Consider the following 20,098-nt stretch of genomic DNA (forward strand, 5'->3'; position numbering starts at 1 on the left):
GCACTTTTTAAAATACAAAAAGAACCTGTATTTATTTAGATCTATATACCTACATAGGCAGGATATTAATTGAGAATATTTTCTACTTTATAATTTTTTTAAATACTTATTTCTTGTAATTCTTTGTATAAATATTTATTTGTTTTGACTTTTCGAGATTTTTTAAATATTTAGTTAAAGTTTATTTTTAAATTTTCAGTTTACTGACTTTTTTAGGTGAATCTTCTTGACTTTGTGGTTGAATATTTTCAAATAGCACTACATCAAAAATTTGTAATAGCATTATTATGATTTTAAATTAAATCTTTTAAATATTTTGCTTTGAGTAAATAGGTACCTACAAGCTTTAAGGGAATTTTTTCCTTCTTGATCGAAATATGCTCTCAAAAAAAGATATTATTAACTAATTTATTAAGTAACTGGGTATATTTTAAGTAGGTAACACATAACGTATTTTGAAATTTAAAATCAATCTATATAAGTATATCTTAGAATTTACTATTAAGACAATTGTACAGTTCCTTTATGCAACCTTATTAAATTTTAACTAAGTTATCTAAGTGAAAAATAATAAGCTTTATTTAGTGAGGCCTGTTTTTAACTAGAATAATTTTGTTTAATTATGGCAAGCCTTAAACATATTATTGATGTTTTAAAAACATAACAGAAACTCAACATTATTTTGTTGATTTTGTTAACTTTTTTTTGATTTTAAACTAAGAATTTTAAATTATCTTTTTACGAAAACTGTACATTATTTAAAAAATTTCGTCTTATATTGTCTTACAATATTATCTGACTTATAATAAGTGGATAGCTCATATAAGTGCTTAACTTTCTCATTCGATTTTTAAAATTATGCATACTTATTAATTAACTTATTAGTTAATTTCCTTAATTAATTATGTATAAAGTTCATTATGCATATTCATTAAGGAAAAATTTGAAAAACCTTTTAAATTATAATTTGAAATTTTATTTTATTTGCTATAAATAAAAAATAGTCAGTTAGAGAAAAATTCAAATCAATAAATTTTAATCTTTTGAATTCTGGCACATAGAGTACTTATGTACAGAAATACACATTTTTAATAAAATTGATATTAATCTGTTACAAGTTGTTGTAAAAATTTTAACAGTTTTAGTTTATCTAGTTTTAATTAAGAAATTTTTGTTTTAAATTGTTTTTTAATAAGAGTAAGTTTTACTGATTTGAGTTAATTTTTTAATTAATTTTTAATAAAAATTTAAAAACTTTTGTATAGCTACATATTTATCTCAAGAGATGGAAGAAATCAATTTGTTATTCTGCGTATGATTTTTGTCAGAATTTTGGGGGAATCCAAACAAAAATTTTTTATATATATTAAAATATATATGTACATACTTGTATACATCTACATGTGTACATATTGTATTTTTAGTGTTCTAATAATATAGTATACATACTTTAATTCAGTCCTGAAAAAAAAACGAACCACTTAAATTCAAAATATGAATGGAAAATTCGAAAATACATGTTTAAATTTATTTACACTTTCATATGCATACATATATCAGGAAAATAAATGCAAACATATACACATATACATAACATTGTTTATTCGAAATGGAATTTTTCGCTTTGTTTTTTTTTTCTTTTAAGATCCAACAGACGCAGTTTTTTTAATGAATCTTTAATTTATTAACAGAGTGCTGCGTTAACTTTTATTTTTGCAATTATTTTTTTTTTAATTACTTATTGGTCACAAATGGAAATACTAATAGAATCAGTATCATCATGACTATTGGAAATAGTCATGATGATACTGATTTCTGTCTCTTCTATTGCACTTGCAAGGAATGAAAAATTTTCTATAGGGTGAGCTTTAGATTTTGAATATGTCCATAAATACATGTGCCGTCCTATTTTAATCTTATTCATACTTTTTTTTTATCAATCTATATTCGAAAATATGGAAAAGGACAACTATCAATATGCAAATCTAATGTCAAATTGACCTATTCAATAATTAAAACATTGAAGTATTACTGAAAAAGTCAAAATGATATTAGATCTGAATTTTTGTTGACGCCAGTATGTATATTCATCTGAAGACGTTCGAAGATATTGTAATTTATTTTATATTTGAATCGATAAATCAATCATCAACAATTAAACCTGGACTACACTTGTTCTAATTGTAAAATTTTGATTAAATTTTTGGCATATTTTAGCTGAAATTAATGACTTAACATTGTTTCCTAAAATTAGATAGAGTGTTGATATAAAAAAGCGGTTTAATGTTTTCATAAGGAAAATAACCTTAGCAAAAATCGAATGATTTTAGAAAACTTCAAATTAAGGTCAGTTGAAGTTAACGTCATATTTTCAATAAGTAGCACAGAATAGATTGCTAATGTTAACAGATTGATAAATAGCATAGTTTATAATTTTTTAATTTTTTATATAAGCCTGTTTACACAACGACTTTTGCATTAATGGTTGACATACGTTTCATTCCCCTTGCCGAAGAGCTTTGTAACCCTTTAGCAAAGATAACATCAAAAAGCTTTGTTCCTCTCTGGCAAGGAGAAAAAAGCGTAAATAGAGTTATATTATATAGTTGAAAAGATACTGTTTTATGAAAATATTTAATTTTGTAAATTATACAATATTTTATTGTTGTGTATAATGGAAACTTAAAATTTCTGAAGAAACAAAGAAAAAAAAACAAATAATTCCAATTTGACTTTTTTTTATACCCGTACGAACGTATATTCGGAGGGTATACTAAATTTGCCTTACCGTTTGTAACTCTTAGAAAAAAATGGTCTGAGATATAGACTCAAGACGGGTCGAATTCTGAGTCGATTTACCTTTGTCTGTCTGTCCGTACCAACGATAACTTAAAAACTAATTGAGCTAAGTTCACCAAATTTTCACAAATGATTTATTATAGTAAATGCCAGAACCCTATTTAAATTGGTTATGATTCGGGTACTGGTTCAGGTAGCTGCCATACAATTTCAAAAGTTATTTGACTATATCTCGGAAACTATAAAAGATGTGATATTGAAATTTCATACAAGCGAATATATTAGTAGGGCCAATGTGTTTGATAAAAGTCGTTGAAATTGTTTGGCTCTTTCTGTTAACAGCAATACAACTTTAATAGTAGTTTTGCAACTTAATAGTCAGCTATGGCATATTTATTCGCACATAAGATAACATATTCGTACGGGTGTCACAGAGTTGACACGGTCAACTCTATTTTTTCTCGTTTTCATCTCATTTTTTATACGAACATATGTATAAGTATGTATGTATGTACATAGATAAAGCTTGAATATAGTTATGTATATGAATAGAGAAGTCATAAAGATGTTAATATAATAATGTACTTATGCCTTTACATAAACATGGGTACATATGTATGTATTTTAAATGAACGGTTTATGGGATTATGAAGAAATAAATAAAATAAATACCTATCTAGATCTATAAAAACTAATTGTATAAATTATATACATAGATACTATTTTATGCGGTATAGTCGCCACCACATCGTCCTACACAGTTAAGAGGTTTTGAAAAATTTTCTAGATATTTTTCTTGCTTTTTTTTTTTTAAGTTTTGTTTTTGGTTTATTGGTGATGAAAAGTTAAAAAAGCGATTTTATTTTCGTTTTTTCACAAATACAAAATTTTTTAGTTATCAATTATTTTGTTTCCTTCTTTCTTCATTTAATTATTTTAACTTAATTAATTACAGTTTCATTATTGTTAGAATGCAAATAAATAAATAATAGTTATTTAGAATAAATTTTTATTTTCAAAATATATGTATGCATGTACATATATGTATATGGGTACGCATGTATGCATACAAATTACATTGATATTTTATTGTTATTTGTTGATAATAATTTTTACTATTAAAGAGAATGACTATTGATTTTCGTCTTAAAATTTGGATCACATTTGGATAGTATTTGTTCAAAGATATACAAAATACACGCAAACCTAGTTTATAAAACTACTTGACACTTTTCATGCGTGCAATTTTATAATTATTTTTTTTTTTTGATTTAAAATCTTGTATTTTCTTAAAGCGTCTAAACTTATAATTATTTTTTTATGGTAATAAACTTTAAATAAGTATGTATAACCATATGTCAATATTTTTATGAAATTTATAAAAAAAAAGAAATATTATCTAAATACTTAATTTTCTTAAAACTTCCAAATAAGTTTTATTTATTTCATTTAAGCATTGTTTTTGTTTACAATTAGCATAAATTACTTATTATAATTTCATTTAATTTTTGAAGGCACAACTGCCAAAAAGTGACAGATTTACTTATTTAGTTTTCTAGAAATTAATTTACTTGAATTTAATGCATCATAAAAATTATTCACATTTCATCATTATTTGGGGACTTAACATGGATTCATACACACTGTTATGTTATTGTGTTATATTTAGAATGTTATGTTGAGTATACTTAAATCGGTTATTTCTTGAGTTATGCACCTTTTAAATATTCAAATATTTATGAATCAATTATACTTAATTAGTAACATAAGCAAAAATACTTTTGGTAAAAATTTATATATGTAAATATATACGCATTATATAACAAAAAATTGCTTAAATAGTAGATAAGTATTATGTATTTACAAAATCTTAAAAAATAATTAAATATGTACCTATGTAAAAATCTTAAAATTGCAAGTACTGCTACGCCATCTATATATCAGTATTTCTAATTTAAAAATACAATTTAAAATTTATTTTTGACAAAAATTGTACGTTGTAATGATTGGTCAATAAAGAAAAGTTTCTAATGTCTCTATGTCAATTAATGTGTCTCGCGTATATTTTACGCCAAAATACTTTTAAACATGCGTCGTACTATACGAAACACTTTTAAAAATTAACAATGTGAACAAAATTTTTCTCTTGTTTTAATTTTTTTTCAAGTCGTCTTTTTATTTTAATAACGTTATTAGTGGAAAAAAAAAAGAAAATCTTAATTTTTTCTTTAATATTTCTAATTCTAGATCGATGTTTGTTTTGAGATTATTAGGAGGAAGATGTCATATTAATATATGAAATACTGTAATGTCATATTTAAATTATAATAGATAAAAAATGGTACATATCCATTTCGGGTAATACTGCATATAAATTTAGTTGCTTACGTTGTGCAATTAAGTTTACATGAAGTCCGAAAAATTTAAGCGAAGTGTTTAAATTTCACCTTTAGTACATAATTTATGAAGGTACACCGTAAACACTAAAATGTAGAACTATATTTGTGCAATATAGTATTTTTTGTAAATATAACTTTTCATAATTTTCTAAATAAATAAGTCTTATCAACTAGAATTCATCTAAGAAGCACTACCCTTCAAACGTAATAAAATTTTATGCGTAATTTTTCATTTCCATAATAACATTATATCGGCTAATACTTCAAAAAAAAAAACAGGACAAAAAAAATTTTTTATCAATGAACTTTTTCTTTATAACTGATAATACATATTTAATTTCTGCTTATATGTACATACATACACATGTTTATTGATACTATCAAATATGTTTTGCTTTCCTTTCATTTTTATAAATTCTAAAAATTAATTTTTTTTTTCTCTGGGTTTATATCACGCAACTGATATAATTTTTTTAAGAAAATTAAGAATGCTTCATACATATACATAATTATTTTAATTTATTTGTATAGAGTAATTGCAATTTTTCAACAATATCTTTTATTTTTTTTGTAAGGTCACTTCATTTATCGATTTAAATGCAATCGATTCGGCTCAATGCCACATATAAAAATGTTTAAGAATATGTGACTTTAAGGGAATTGTGGAAGCAATCTAACTCTGGTTAAATTAAATTACATAAGTAAAAATAAGTGAAGTTGGAATGATTTGTCAACGCACTGAAAATTTTCCTTTTTTTTATAAAGCGATTTTTTTTTCATGCGATTTTTTTATAAGTTAAATATGCTAGAGATTTTGCTGTCGTAAAAATATTGTTGGGATAATGAAAATATTTTTGCAGACGGTTGATATTAAACGAATTCGACTGTAATAGACAAACTATTGCAAATGAGAGAAAACAGAATTTTTTTCTATTTGTTATGTATACATATACAACAGTTTCTTTTAATGGCGATTTTTTAAGCTTATTGATTTTATTAAGTAAGTACCATTATTTTATGTAATATAACATATTTTGTGTTTTTAAAAGACTTGCTTTTGTTTTTCTTCAAATTGCTTTGTTTTTATTCTTGAATTGTTATGTGTACTTCTATATGTTATATAGATTTAGATACATACATAAGTATGTCTTTCTTAAGATTGTTTTGTTACAAATTAAATTTTCAATGTCGTATTACCGAATAATATACAAGTATATATATAGAAGCTTTTCGTATAATAATTAATATTGTAGTAGATTTGACAAATTATTAGACTAATTTATTATTACTTATAAATTAAATTAATTTTAGACCTAATTTAAAATAGATTAATTTTCTACATACTTAATAGAATCTAGATATTTTTCCTATCAACAAAATCAAAATTGATTAATTGAAACTTGAAAATTTTTGGAAAAAGTAAGGTTTCTGAATTTATATTCAAAGATAGAATAATGAAAGTCTCACTTTATCTAATAGTTATTGTTTTTTTGTATTTACATACATGTATTACCTACATGTATTATCTAAAATATTACATAAATTATATTGTAAACTGCTCATTATTTCTTAATTACGAGTATATTTATATTAAAGCATCAGAGATGCGCGAAAGGGGTTAAATATTTCGATTATTATAATTAATATAAAAACTTATAACGGTATATATACCATATTACATATTATGTATATATTTTCATCACATATGTACGTATATTTAAATACATTCGTCTAAATTAAACTACATAGTAAATTTTGTTTTTGGAATTTTTGTTTTTAAAGATTCAAACAATAAAGTTCATAAAAAATTTTTTTTTTGATGTGAAAAGGTATTTTTATCTCTTTTTTTTTTAGTTTTTTTTTTCCTTTTTTTTTGTCTTTTTTTAAATTATATTTTATGTACATATATTTTAATGAAATGAAAAACATCTTAATTTGAAGAGGCGTTTCGGAATTTTTGAACGTCAGAGATAAATCTGACGTCATTGTCAAGAAAATTTTTTTCTTTTTAAAGAGAATAATAATATTTAACATTTATAAGAATACTTACACATTCACACTTAAAAACGTCTGAGCATACGTATGTTTTTCTTCCTTTTCCATTGCTTAATATAATTTACTTTTATAATATTTTTTACTTTTATTTTGTCGCAAATAAATGAATTAAAAATACATATATGTATTTTTACTTAATATTTATTTATTTTTCTTATTTTAAATATTTAATTTAGTTTTTCCAGTTTTCATATATATTGTTTATTTTTAAAATTAATAATTTAAAATTGACTTACTAAAATAAAATAGGTCCATTTTTAGTATTATTTGTAAAATCACAAGTATTTCAGTTTAATTAAAGTTTAAGAAATCGTATTAATTTGGTAAATAAAGAAAATTATATTATATAGTAACTACACCTATCTCTCGATTTATGTTACTTCGTTATTATGTTTCTTTTGGTATTTAAGTATGTCAGACAAATTTTCGACACCAGCTTTCATTTTGTATTACTATCATTTTGGATAGTACCTACAATTCTGTTTTACTATCCAAACTGTTAAACATACATGTTTAAGAATACTTCACTGTTAAACATACATGTTTAACAATTTAACTGTTAACATACATGTACAATTCTTAATTACTTTTATAACATAAATTTGAAAAATTAAAATAAAATACTAAGTAAGTACATATTGTATGCTGAACAGATTATTTTCAATATTTTCCGTTTTTTTTTTTTTGTTAGTAAAAATATTTTAAATATTTTTTTTAGACATAAACATTAAAATATATGGAAAATTTTGCATACAGAAAAAAACCTAAATCGAGGAATACTTGTACCTTCAACATTTATGTACTATTCTTGTATAAATGGAGTAAATGATTTTAGTTTGAAATTCTGCGCAAGCATTTCTTAAATATAATAAATCAATTTTATAATATTTGCTTATTAATAAATTATTATTTTATAATATTGCTTATATTAAGTGTGTTTTATATTTAAAAAAATATAAAATGACATTTTTTTTTTTCAAATTTATAGCAAAAATTATAATTATATTTTATAAACATATGTACATAAATATATACATATTATATTTTTTATTTGTTTATTTATTTATTTTTTATTTTTATAATTAAAATCAACCATTTCGGGTGTTCTTATAATTTTTTTTATATATAACATTGGAAGAGGTGGATTCAGTTATAAAAATTGCGCATAAAACAAAAGTAGCAAAATAAAATGGTGAAAAAAAAAGAAAAGGAAAAATGAATGATCTTTGGCACCTAACAAATATGAGTAGGTCTTTTTCTACATACTTTTAGCTTCTTAAGATTTAAAAAAAAAAATATTAAATCGCCTTGTATTATAATCATAAAAGAAACAAAGGAGTAGAAAAATAAAGAAGGCGTAAATAATTTGTCCAAATAAAAAAAAATGCATATTTTCTCTTTTTTCATTACATATTTTTTTCTCATTTCTTTTAAATAAAATTCGGAGATAAAATATCCAGGATAAAATAATATGTAAAATAAGTTAAGAGTTCTTTAACTGATTCATAACAGTTAACTTGTATAAGCATTGATTCGCCTTATGTACATATACGTATGTATATACGTGAGCATCCTTTTATGTGTCAAATCTGGTAGTCGATAAATTCCTGTGATAGGATATTCGAAATTTAGTTAAAATAAAAAATGTTTATAATAAAATGTGTAGAATTTTGTTTAATACCTCCATTTTCTTGTATAAGTTAAAGTCTATGCTATTTTTCATAGTTTTAAAACACTTTCACAAATTTATTCATTTTTTTTTTCTTTATTCATTCACATTTATTAATTTCTCATTCACAAATATTCAATCAGATGTACGTCGGATACTTTGCGTTATTTGTAATCTAGGGTTATCAGATTTTCAGAAAAAAAGAAATCGGGACAAAAAGAATTTTTTTTAAGAAGCAAATTTGTAGACGAAAATCTGTTAATTCTTGGGTTGTGGCACTGTAATTGTTGTTTTTTTATTTGATCTAAGCAATTATAGTCAATCATTTGAAAAACACGGATTTTTTTTCATTTGGAAGTGTAATATACAATTTAGGAATTAAAAGTATTTAAAATATTAATCTTTACAGAGATCTTTAGTGGTAAAAAATTGTTGTAAATGTCTTTGTATTACGAACAAAAGAAAGAAAAAGTATAATATTAAAAATTTAAAATCAAATAATTTAGAAATTAAATTTTGATTTTGGGAGAGCAAACCAAGTTTGATTAAAATTATTATTTTACAAGCTTAAAAACAAAAATTCTTTTTTTACTTACTAAAAGAAAAATAATTTTTTACGAACGAATTTTTGTTAAAATAAATTGCAATACGTTCTTCCCCGTACGTGCTAAATACCAATTATTTTTATATGTACATAAAAATGTATATAATATAGATATAATAGTAAGAATATATAATTATGAACATGTTCATACATACACATGTATACACACACGTAAATTTAACATAACACATGTATAAATAAAATATGTATACGTAGGTATACATTTTAAATTTATGAGAAAAAAATAAATTTCACTAAGAGAAAGAAATGATAGATTCATTCATTATTTTTTTGGCTTAACCACCCACTTAATGTTGCCAAAATTAGATACAGATCACAACTATAGATTATATTTGAAAAACAAAAAACAAACGAAAAATCAACAGTTCTTATAATATTCCGTTTATGTTTTTTTTTTTTTTTTGTTTAATTATAAAATATTGCAATGTACTCTTTTACACTAATATCTTATAATTTTCACATTGTTATAACATTTTATTATACTTATGAATGTACATAAAACTTAAAAAGTAAAAGTAAAAATTAAGTTTTTCAAAATTTTTTATTGGTAGGTATATAAAGGTAATTAGTAGGAAGACAAATAATGTCAATTAAAAAGTAAATAAAAGATCACAGCTTTTTTCAGAGCATATACTTGATTATATAGACAGAAATATTTGATTCAACCTTTTGTTTCGCTATTCAAAATTACCAGCGTTTTACTTTTACATTATAGTTACCGTAATTCAGCAATATTCTAAGTCAAATTTAATAAAATATTTTTTTTTTCCTAATTAGATTTTAAAGCAAACATAGGTTCAGTAAAATTTTTTTTGCTCTTTTAAATTGGTAACTGTACAATGTAATGCAAAATCCTCTCTAAATTATTATTTTCTTATTATAGGTATAAAAAATTAGTTTGAAAATTCGATTTCAAAGTATAAATAATGAAATTTTCAAAAATTAATAAGTAAATGTTTTACTGATTTTATGATATATGATACCCTTAAATCGTTTTTAAATTAGTTTAAACAGAGAAGACTAAAAAAAAAACGACGTAGAGAATATTACTTAGCAATCCAAAATTTAAAATTTTTTTTGAGTACCTATAGTAAATTATAAATATTTTGGTTTGGTCTACTGCTATTCTGTTCATTGTTTCGATAATTTGGTAAAATTACAAATTATGAAACATATGTACAAGTATGTCTATTTGTTTTCATTATTCCATTGAATATGCAATAATTGTCATTATATTATTTTTAAATTTAAAATATTTAAGGTGTACAAATTAAAATGAAAATCAGTATATGCATGCGTGTACGTATTAAATACATTTAAACCTACACGGACATTATTAGCACATAGTTAATATTTATATATATATATATATCAGTATAAGCATATAAATATGGTTTTTATAAATATTTTCAACATGGAAATAAAATATGAGTCAAATTTTTAAAATGCGAAAATTAAAAAAAAAAATTCTTGTAGGTTGCCTCTTTCAGAAAACTCCATTATTAATTAATTATTTTCTTGAGGATATCAGGGATTATTTTATTTGTTTAAGAGAACTAAATTTTAGATTTTAATATATACATGTACATGAATAAGTTTATACATACATAAATACATCCATGTATTCATATATATCCGTAAATTTATATTTGTAACAAAGGTTAATTTTAAACTAAAATTAATAAGGTACTTAAATTTTAACACACGTCTTTTTGATCCATATTTGGTCCCAATGTTTTCCAGTGCAATTTTTTAATTTAAAATTAAAAAACCTTAAGGTGTCCAATTTTTAAACAATTAAATTGAGAAAAGAGAATAAAAGAGGATGTTTATGAGAATAACAGCAATTTTTTTTTTGCAATTTCATTAACAATTGAAAACAGTAAGGAAATAGAGTTTTTGCAAGCAAACGTATGGAATATCTTTTCTTCATTGTTTTCTTAAATCTATAAATTTTAAAAAACAAATTTGATGATAAAAGAATTTTATCAACTTTGCTATGCATACGAGTATAAGCATTTCCGTTATTCAAAATAAATTTTTATTATGTTGTGCATGATACGTATGTTATAAATAACTATGTATATATGTATTATATATGTATATATATATATATATTTAATTTTATGTTTTGTTATGAAATCGCGTTTTGATAACAAGTTAACAGTATATTAAATCACCCTTTTTGTTCAATGTTCTTATTCTCACTTTTTTAAACAAGCTATAATATTATATGTATGTATTTAAATATACATAAATATACATACATATAAGTGCATACATATTAAGTTTACAAATTTATATAATTGTTCAAAATAATATACACATTGAAGTATATTCAACCCTTAACAAAGTGGAATACTTTATAATAAGTTTATTTTTAAATGTTGGTATCATATGTATTCGAACATGTATAAATATAAACGTGTGGCTGTAAATTATACGCGGAATATAGTATGATATCAGAATGAAAAATAAATTTGTGACAAATGAACTCTGGAAATTAAATAAAAAAAAAAAAAAAAGAAATGGAAAAACCGCAATTCGGGAGGAAAAATAAACAAATTTTCGGTACAATAAATGAAAAAAAATTTAATTTTTGTTTTTATTTTATAAATGTTAAGATGAATTAATTTTATTCATAGTATTTTATGAAATTTATGAAATTTAAACAAAGAAACTTTTGTATCGGAGAAAATCTAGTAACTAGTATCAGAATACCAGGACATTAATTTTGAAACAGATATTGTTATTGTTTCATTTAATCTAACTAGACTAAAATATATTCTATCTGAATTTCTAGTGCATGATCTAAATTTGTTTTTATTTATATTAACAATTCGGTTGCCTTTTTTTTTTTTTATTTTAGGAATTCCAGTAAAAATCTGGAGAACAACGATTATATTACATTAAACATTTATTTAAAAACCAGTTAACATTGCAATCATTTGTAATTTTTTACTTTTTAAATTAAATTATGCCCTAGGTCAGTCAAGTAAGAGAGTATTTCCGATGTAGACTTACGGAAAACTCTTTAGTATTTCTTTAAATTATGAAACAAAGAAATTTTCTTATTTGAAAATAAAATTTAAATTTTATCAAATGCACAAATCAATAGACATTCATATATATATTATGTATACGTATGTATGTATTTCACATGTATGCCAGTAAAAACGGAAAAAATCATAAAAAAATTAAGCAACAAAATTGCAGGTGAAAAATTTTTTAATTTTTTTTTTTTGTTTTCTTTATCTAATTTGTGTTGATTGTTCATTATTGCAAAGCTAATTTTATTTTTTCTTTTTGGTTTTTCTTTTCAATAATATTTTAAAATAAAATAATGAAAAAATTTAAATAAAAATTGAAGATTTTCGTTAAATATTTTAAATGTAGGGGTGAACTAAAAAAAAAAAATTTTTTTTTTTTGTTTTATTTTATTTTTAATATTTTAACCGAATAAAATTTATTTTGTTGTATCAAAAGAAATGAAATCATTTACTTACATATCTAGACATTTTGATTTAACGTTTATACAAAAAATATGAAGAATTTGTACTTATAGTAAGATGCATGCATATGTATACAGGAATTAGTACAGGAATTCTGTTGTATTTTTGTTAGTTGTGAGTGTTTTGCGTTTGATACGTGTTACACAGTATTAATACTGTAAACTGTAAATAATTGAGATATAACATTGTTTGTAACAAAAAAAATAATCAATGATTGCTTTCCAAAAAGGCGTTGCATATAACTATCTATGTAATAACAATATTACTCACTGGGTTACTACATTTTTAAATGTGATGCAATAAATTCGTTTTTCATCAACCTATATAAAATTTATTTGCATCTATTTTGTTTTACTATCAAATTGTAAATAAATAGCGAGAATTAATAAGATCAGCTCAATAAAATTAAATTAAAGGTCAATAAGAATTCAATAAAACAATTGATTATGCAATAATTTCATTAAAATATCTACGTGTACACCTTGTAGTTAAACTTAAGCAATTTGAACTTTTGCTCTCATAGTTTTTACGTTATAGAGTAAGTGAATAGTTACTACCTCTATAATAATTATGTCTCTATTAATTTTCCTTGAATTAAATGATTTCTACGTCGATTCTTATCTTCGATCTAACGATTACAAGATGTAAAAGGATTAATATAAAATATTTTAAATAAGGCTTAAATTGTATATACTATCAATAGTAAGCCGTAATCAAGAACTATTGGCAATTCTATTAAAAAAAACTTTTGCAAATGGGAAAAATTTGAACACATTGATCAAAATTTTTTTTCTTTTAATTTATTTAATCATTATAATCGACAGAGATAACTGTTGTTGACACAAATTTAAGACCTTATTTCATTATTTTTATTAGATTTTTGTATTTTTTTTTTGCTTATAGAAAACAGCATCGCGACAATAATAGCTACAACGCCCACTACAAAGCAAATCCATCAAGCACAGGTGAATTGTGTCAATTTTTTTTCCTGCTGCTCCATTTCTTCTTTTGCGTTTTTGTTTTTCTCTCGCGTTTTAACTCTTTCTCTCTCTTTCTATCTCTTTATTAACAATATTTTACTATACTTATTTATTTATATTTTTATTTATTTATATATGTACAGTTTTGTACGATTATTAACTATGCTGAGTAGATGACAAACCGTGAACAAGTTTCCCTGATTTTGGTTTTTTTTTTAACTCTGAGATTTTGGGGGAGATTTTTTAGGATTTTTTTTTTGAGGAAAACTTTATACTTCCGTATTCAAAACAAAATTTATTCAATAGTTTTTTTTTTGTCATAAATTATTAATGAAAGACTTCGCAGTAAAATTTCATGCTTTTACAATCTAATAGAATATATTAGATTGTAAAAGCATGCAGTTAATACCCACTTAAGTACGTGTATGTATAATGTTTAATTGAATTTTCTTTTATGAATGCAAAAATAGTTTTTTTTTTACGAAAGATCACATAGTTATAATTAAGTGTGTGAATAAGAAACTGCTCTGCTATGCGAATATTAAACTATTTCACCCGAATGACGCAATCGTAAAACTCTATATAGAACATTGCTGTGCCATTAATAAATTTTCATGTTGAGTTTAAAGACTCTTAGAAGCAATTAAATTTGTAGATGTTTTTTTTTTTGTTATAAAAGTGTGAGAAAAAGATTAAAGTACCATATAGTCCTTAAGTATCCCAAGTTAATTTAATAATTATTTCCAATTTATGCAGAAAACATGTTTTCGTAATTAATCAACAATCGCCAAAATATAATTGCTTTATACAAAAAGTTTGTTATTAAAAATTTAAATAATTGTACCAATAAAATATTAATACCATACACTTATTTAAATTTTTAATAATATTCGTAAATACCTTCCTTAATGTGCATGAAAAAAAAAAATGTTTAACGCAGCTTTAAATTTATTGGTATTTTAGGAATTTTTATATTTTTTCTTCTTAAAATATTATATACATACATACATATATTTTGTATGTATATTGTTTTTAAATTATACCCAAATTTCATTATACAGTGAGGTATAATTAAATTTGCATAAAAATTGTGTATTTGTCAAATTATAATATGCCGCTTTATCAATTCCAAAGGTAAAGTATTAAGAACGGTTTATGCTTATGGGAAAAAAGTTAACATATAAACTGAGAATATTAAAGGAACATAAAATTGTTAGGCCGTTCCCGAACCTATCGAAATAGCACTTCCCCTTATTACTTCACACTTGCATTTTCTGGAGAGTTTAACCATTTTACGCGTTTATTATGATATGAAACAAATTTTTAGGAGTAAATTTTATGATGTGAACTGTGATAGATTAGGTAACGAATTAAAAGATTTTGGTGAAATTTGTTTGTAAAATTTGAACAAATTATTATTTTTGCTATTTGAATTCTTCGTTAAGATTTGTGACAAGTTCACTTTTTTTGGGGATGGTAGGAAATCAAGAACACTTAATAAATACCTTTCCGACTTTCATAGACAGTTACTGTTCTTATATAAATACGGTATGTATAATATTTGTATAATTAGTTTTCATTCACAAGGTCACTTCTATTTTTAAATTTTTGCTTTCTTAAAGGCAAAACAACAGAATACTTTCCTTTGCTTTTTTTTTTTACTTTTGTTTTTGTTTCTTTGCATATTATACTTATGTACATAAATACATAACATACATTCTTGTTAATGTTTATGTATGTGTATTTATTTTGTATGTTTTGTTTGAAGAAAAACAGAAACAAATCAAACAATAAAAAAACACTGAATTATTTTTTTTTTGACCAGTTTTCATGATGATAAAGATTCAGTTGATTTTCTAGTGAAAAAAATATCATTCACGAAATTTTAAACATATTTAATATATGTATTTATAAATATAAATTAAATTAAATTTAGATGTGTCTAAAATCTATATTAACATGTGAAGCTATATTACATTTATATATGCATAGATATATAGCTATATATATAGCTATATATATATATACATAAATACTTTACTATAAGTGCATACGAATTTTTGCTACATTGCGCCACAAAGTATGCAGTAGTTTGTCAAATCACAACTGACATACAATTAATATTAATTTTCATTATGAATTGATGATATTCATTTGAAGTTCTCTTATCGCAAGTTCTTATCTATTATTGAAAACGATCTACTTATGTAAACTTGTATAATTTAAATTTTACTTGAAATTAAAAAATTTCTAATTTGGAATTTTTTCTTATAATTTTAAGTATTAATTATTAAAATCTTTTCAACTGAATTCTCGTATAAAATTGGTTTTATTTGTTGTTTTTAAAAAAAAAATTACTGTGGAAAACATTTTGTTTATACACGCATAAGTACATATGTATTTGAATATTTAAATTGTGAACAATTTGCAAAGGTATTACAGTATTTTTTGACGCTAGGATCATGAGTTTCAGTTTTTGTTGCTAACACTAGTGATTGTCATTTATTAGTTGTGTTTTTTTTGCACTTAATGCATCTGTTACTACATTTGCAAAAACTAATTGTTAAAAATGATAAATGTTTTGATATACTCGTAATTACTCTCGCGAATTGTACAAAACATATTTACTTATTGTTAGTTTATTTACGAAAATAATTTAAGCATATTTATTATACAGGTACAGTAATATCCCTTTTTACTGGAACTTTATATTTACAAACAAATTAATACCTAAATTTTCGTATTTTAACTCAAAACAAGTTCAAATTTGTTTTTTTGTATTTTTACTTCACATATTGTTTTTTAACATAATATGATTCAAAATTATCAAAATTAGAAAAAAAATTAAACTAAAAAGTTCAAAAATTAAATTAAATTTTAATTGAACACAATTTTAGCGAATAGTACGTACATATGTTTTGTATTTATTTTTCCCAAATTTTCTCCAGTATATAAATTCGGATCTCATAGTTTTAGTTTTGCTCTCATTGCACTGAATTCGAAACGAAATTTTTCAACACATGGTTCCCGTTAAAAGGGTTGTTACTGTATATACAAAAATATATACAAAAATATGTGTTCATATATACATATATGTATAATATGAATATATTATATTATGTACTTATGTATAAACATACGTCATAATGTAAAAGAATTTAACGATTTTTTTTTTTGTTGTGTGTAAATAACTTAAAGGAGAAAATTTTTTTCCATTGAAAGTTCATTGAATTCTTAATATAATTTTCATTTTGAGAGAATTAAAAAAAAAAAAAAACACAAAAGTTGACATATACATACAAATAATTTAAAGATATAAAAAAAATTGGTTATTCCATACAACCTTAAGTAGGTTTTATAAAAGCTGCTGAAAAAGTATGTACATGTATATAAAAGCGCCTACACTAAAATTTTTCCGTGTAATTTTTTAAAATCTCTCTGATACAAATAATTTTTTTATAGTGATTTTGCTGACATATTAATATTCTGGATTTTGACAATTGTTATAATTTTTTCGCCTTTGGATTGTTTATTTTTTTCTTAAAAAAATTACACTATATTAAACTGTTATAATTCTTTGTATAAATTCTAAATGTATTTTACAATTCAATATCAGTTTTATTTAAGTAACTATAATTTATTTTTGAAACGATTGTTTCCTTCAAGTATGCACATCTATATACTTATATACATATGTAGGAATATTATAAGAATTTAATGTATTTTATAATAAAATTATAAGAAGTTATTTTTTTTAAAATTTACGAAAAAAATTTTTTTTTTGTTTGAAAGGCCATATTAAAATCTTTAAAATTTTTGTTTTAGAATCTTAAAGGTTTGTTAAAGATTTTCAGAAAAAAAGCATTTTTCTTAATTGTTACTCTGCTATAAAAGTTTATACTTAATAAAATTTTAAATTATAGCCTATTTTTCCTTATTCTATAGGGAACATTCTTACTGGATCTAATCAGATTCAGAGTAGTCAGATGTCACCCTGATCAAATAAAATAATTTTTAAAATCTGAAAGCTCTTATTTTAAAAATATGCAAAATAGAGGTGATGCTGCCCTATAATGACTTTGCAATTTTAAAGTGTCAAAATAATATATAACCTCTCTGAAATATTAATATTTCTTTTTTTAGAGCTTGTATTTCATAGGGCGTGATTCGTGTATTCTTTTTCTGGAGTCAAAAACGAAATAGTCGTCAAAAATTAAATGTAGAAATTTTTCTATTTCAAAAGTTCAGATTTTTATTAGTTATACTTTCAGCTGTTGTATGTTGATAAAAATCTTTGTAAATAAAGTTTCTGTGTTTAATTACTAAATTTGTTAAAATGAGAAATAAATCAATAGGAACTCAAATAGCGAAAATATTTAGTAAATAGGTAGTTGAAATTTTATTAGTAAAAGATTTATTTCAAAAATCAGTTCCACAAATTATTTTATATATTTATTTTATCAAAAATTGAACTTAATTATCATCATTATGAAATGTTTTATAGTATTGCTTTATACGTACAGCATTTATATTTATAAATCCTGTTGCATCTTCTGATTTGTAATTACCATGAACATCCATTGAAACTAATTCTTGATTATACAATGATTTTTTAGATTCACGTGCAATAACTCGGCAAAAACCTGATCGTAATTCAATAACAACAACTCCGTCAACAGTTTTTTGTGAAAGTTTCAAACAATTTTTTGTATAATCAGCTTCTGGACTGAACCAGTAACCGTTATAAACATAATCGGCCATACGATCACGCAAATACGATTTTAAACGATAAACTTCACGATCTAAACAAAATAATTCTAAATCTTGATGAGCTTTGAATAATATACTAGCTCCAGGAGTTTCATAAATACCACGTGATTTTAAGCCAACATAACGATTTTCAACAATATCAATTCTTCCGATTCCATAAGTACCACCAATTTCATTTAAAAACTTTAATATTTCTACATTGTTTTCATATGTTTTACCCCATTTTAAGTCTTTAACTTTTGTAGGTAAACCTACATTAAAATGAATTTCAAGATGATATGGATAGTTTGGTGTCTCAGAGAAATTTTTTGTCATTTCGTATAAATGATCTGGTGCAACAGTTTTAGGATTTTCTAATATACCAGATTCATAACTGATATGCATTATATTTGCGTCCGTACTCCATGGTTCTTTTGGTGTTGCACTAACTGGAATATTATGTTTTTTAGCATAGTCCAATAAATCTTTACGACCTTGAAACTTTTTGCAAAATTCCTCATCACGCCATGGCGCAATTATCTACCAATTTTAAAAATAATATTAATAAATTTATCTATTTATGTGAAACATTAAATCAAACAAAATAACATTAAATATGACAAACATTTCTATAGTATCTTGTTTTTTACTTACTTTTATTTCTGGATGTAAAGCCATTGAGCAAATTTCAAAACGAACTTGATCATTTCCTTTTCCAGTTGCACCATGTGAAATGTATTTGGCATCTAATTTTTTTGCAATTTTAATTAATTCAGTTGCAATACAAGGTCTTGCCAATGATGTACCCAATAAATAACGTTCTTCATATATCAAACCCATTTGTATTGCCGGCCATATATAATTATTAACAAAATCAGATTTTATATCAGAAATAATAACATCTTTTGCGCCAATTTTTAGAGCTTTTTCTACAGCAACCAAAAAATTCTCATTTTGACCGACATCAGCCATAAAACAATATACCTCATAACCTTTTTCTAGAAGCCATTTCAATATACAACTTGTATCTAAACCACCAGAATAGGCTAATACTACTTTTTCAGCCATTTTGGTTTTGTTTTAATTTGATTACAAAAACATAAAATTAGTAGTTTTAGCTTTGAGCTACTACATGTGACGTTGCAATTAGACTGAATTAATTTTAGAATTTAATTTTAATAAGCATGTTCAATTTAATGTTATTAGTGTTATCTCAGTTAACACAGTTAACCTTTTTATAGACTTGTATTCCACTTCTATATGTTAATTTTTCATCAGTTTTTTAAGATTACACAAATTCATATATTTAT

General features: G+C 23.1%; 2 protein-coding genes across 7 annotated transcripts in view; one reads left to right on the plus strand and one right to left on the minus strand.

The window, feature by feature from the left end:
* LOC129614180 (putative uncharacterized protein DDB_G0291812) overlaps positions 1-20,098 on the plus strand; it is a 31,856-nt gene that overhangs the window by 1,038 nt on the left and 10,720 nt on the right. The window lies entirely within an intron of this gene.
* On the minus strand, positions 18,376-19,938 carry LOC129614182 (argininosuccinate synthase). The gene is made up of 2 exons (XM_055528608.1): positions 19,443-19,938; positions 18,376-19,328 (listed from the first exon to the last, which is right to left on the minus strand). Exons 1-2 carry the CDS (start codon positions 19,854-19,856, stop codon positions 18,513-18,515), a joined length of 1,230 nt encoding a protein of 409 aa, XP_055384583.1. The 5' UTR covers positions 19,857-19,938; the 3' UTR covers positions 18,376-18,512.

The sequence above is a fragment of the Condylostylus longicornis genome, unplaced genomic scaffold (assembly GCF_029603195.1).
Source record: "Condylostylus longicornis isolate FDR11 unplaced genomic scaffold, ASM2960319v2 ptg000106l, whole genome shotgun sequence".
In the NCBI taxonomy this organism is placed as follows: Eukaryota; Metazoa; Arthropoda; class Insecta; order Diptera; family Dolichopodidae; genus Condylostylus; species Condylostylus longicornis.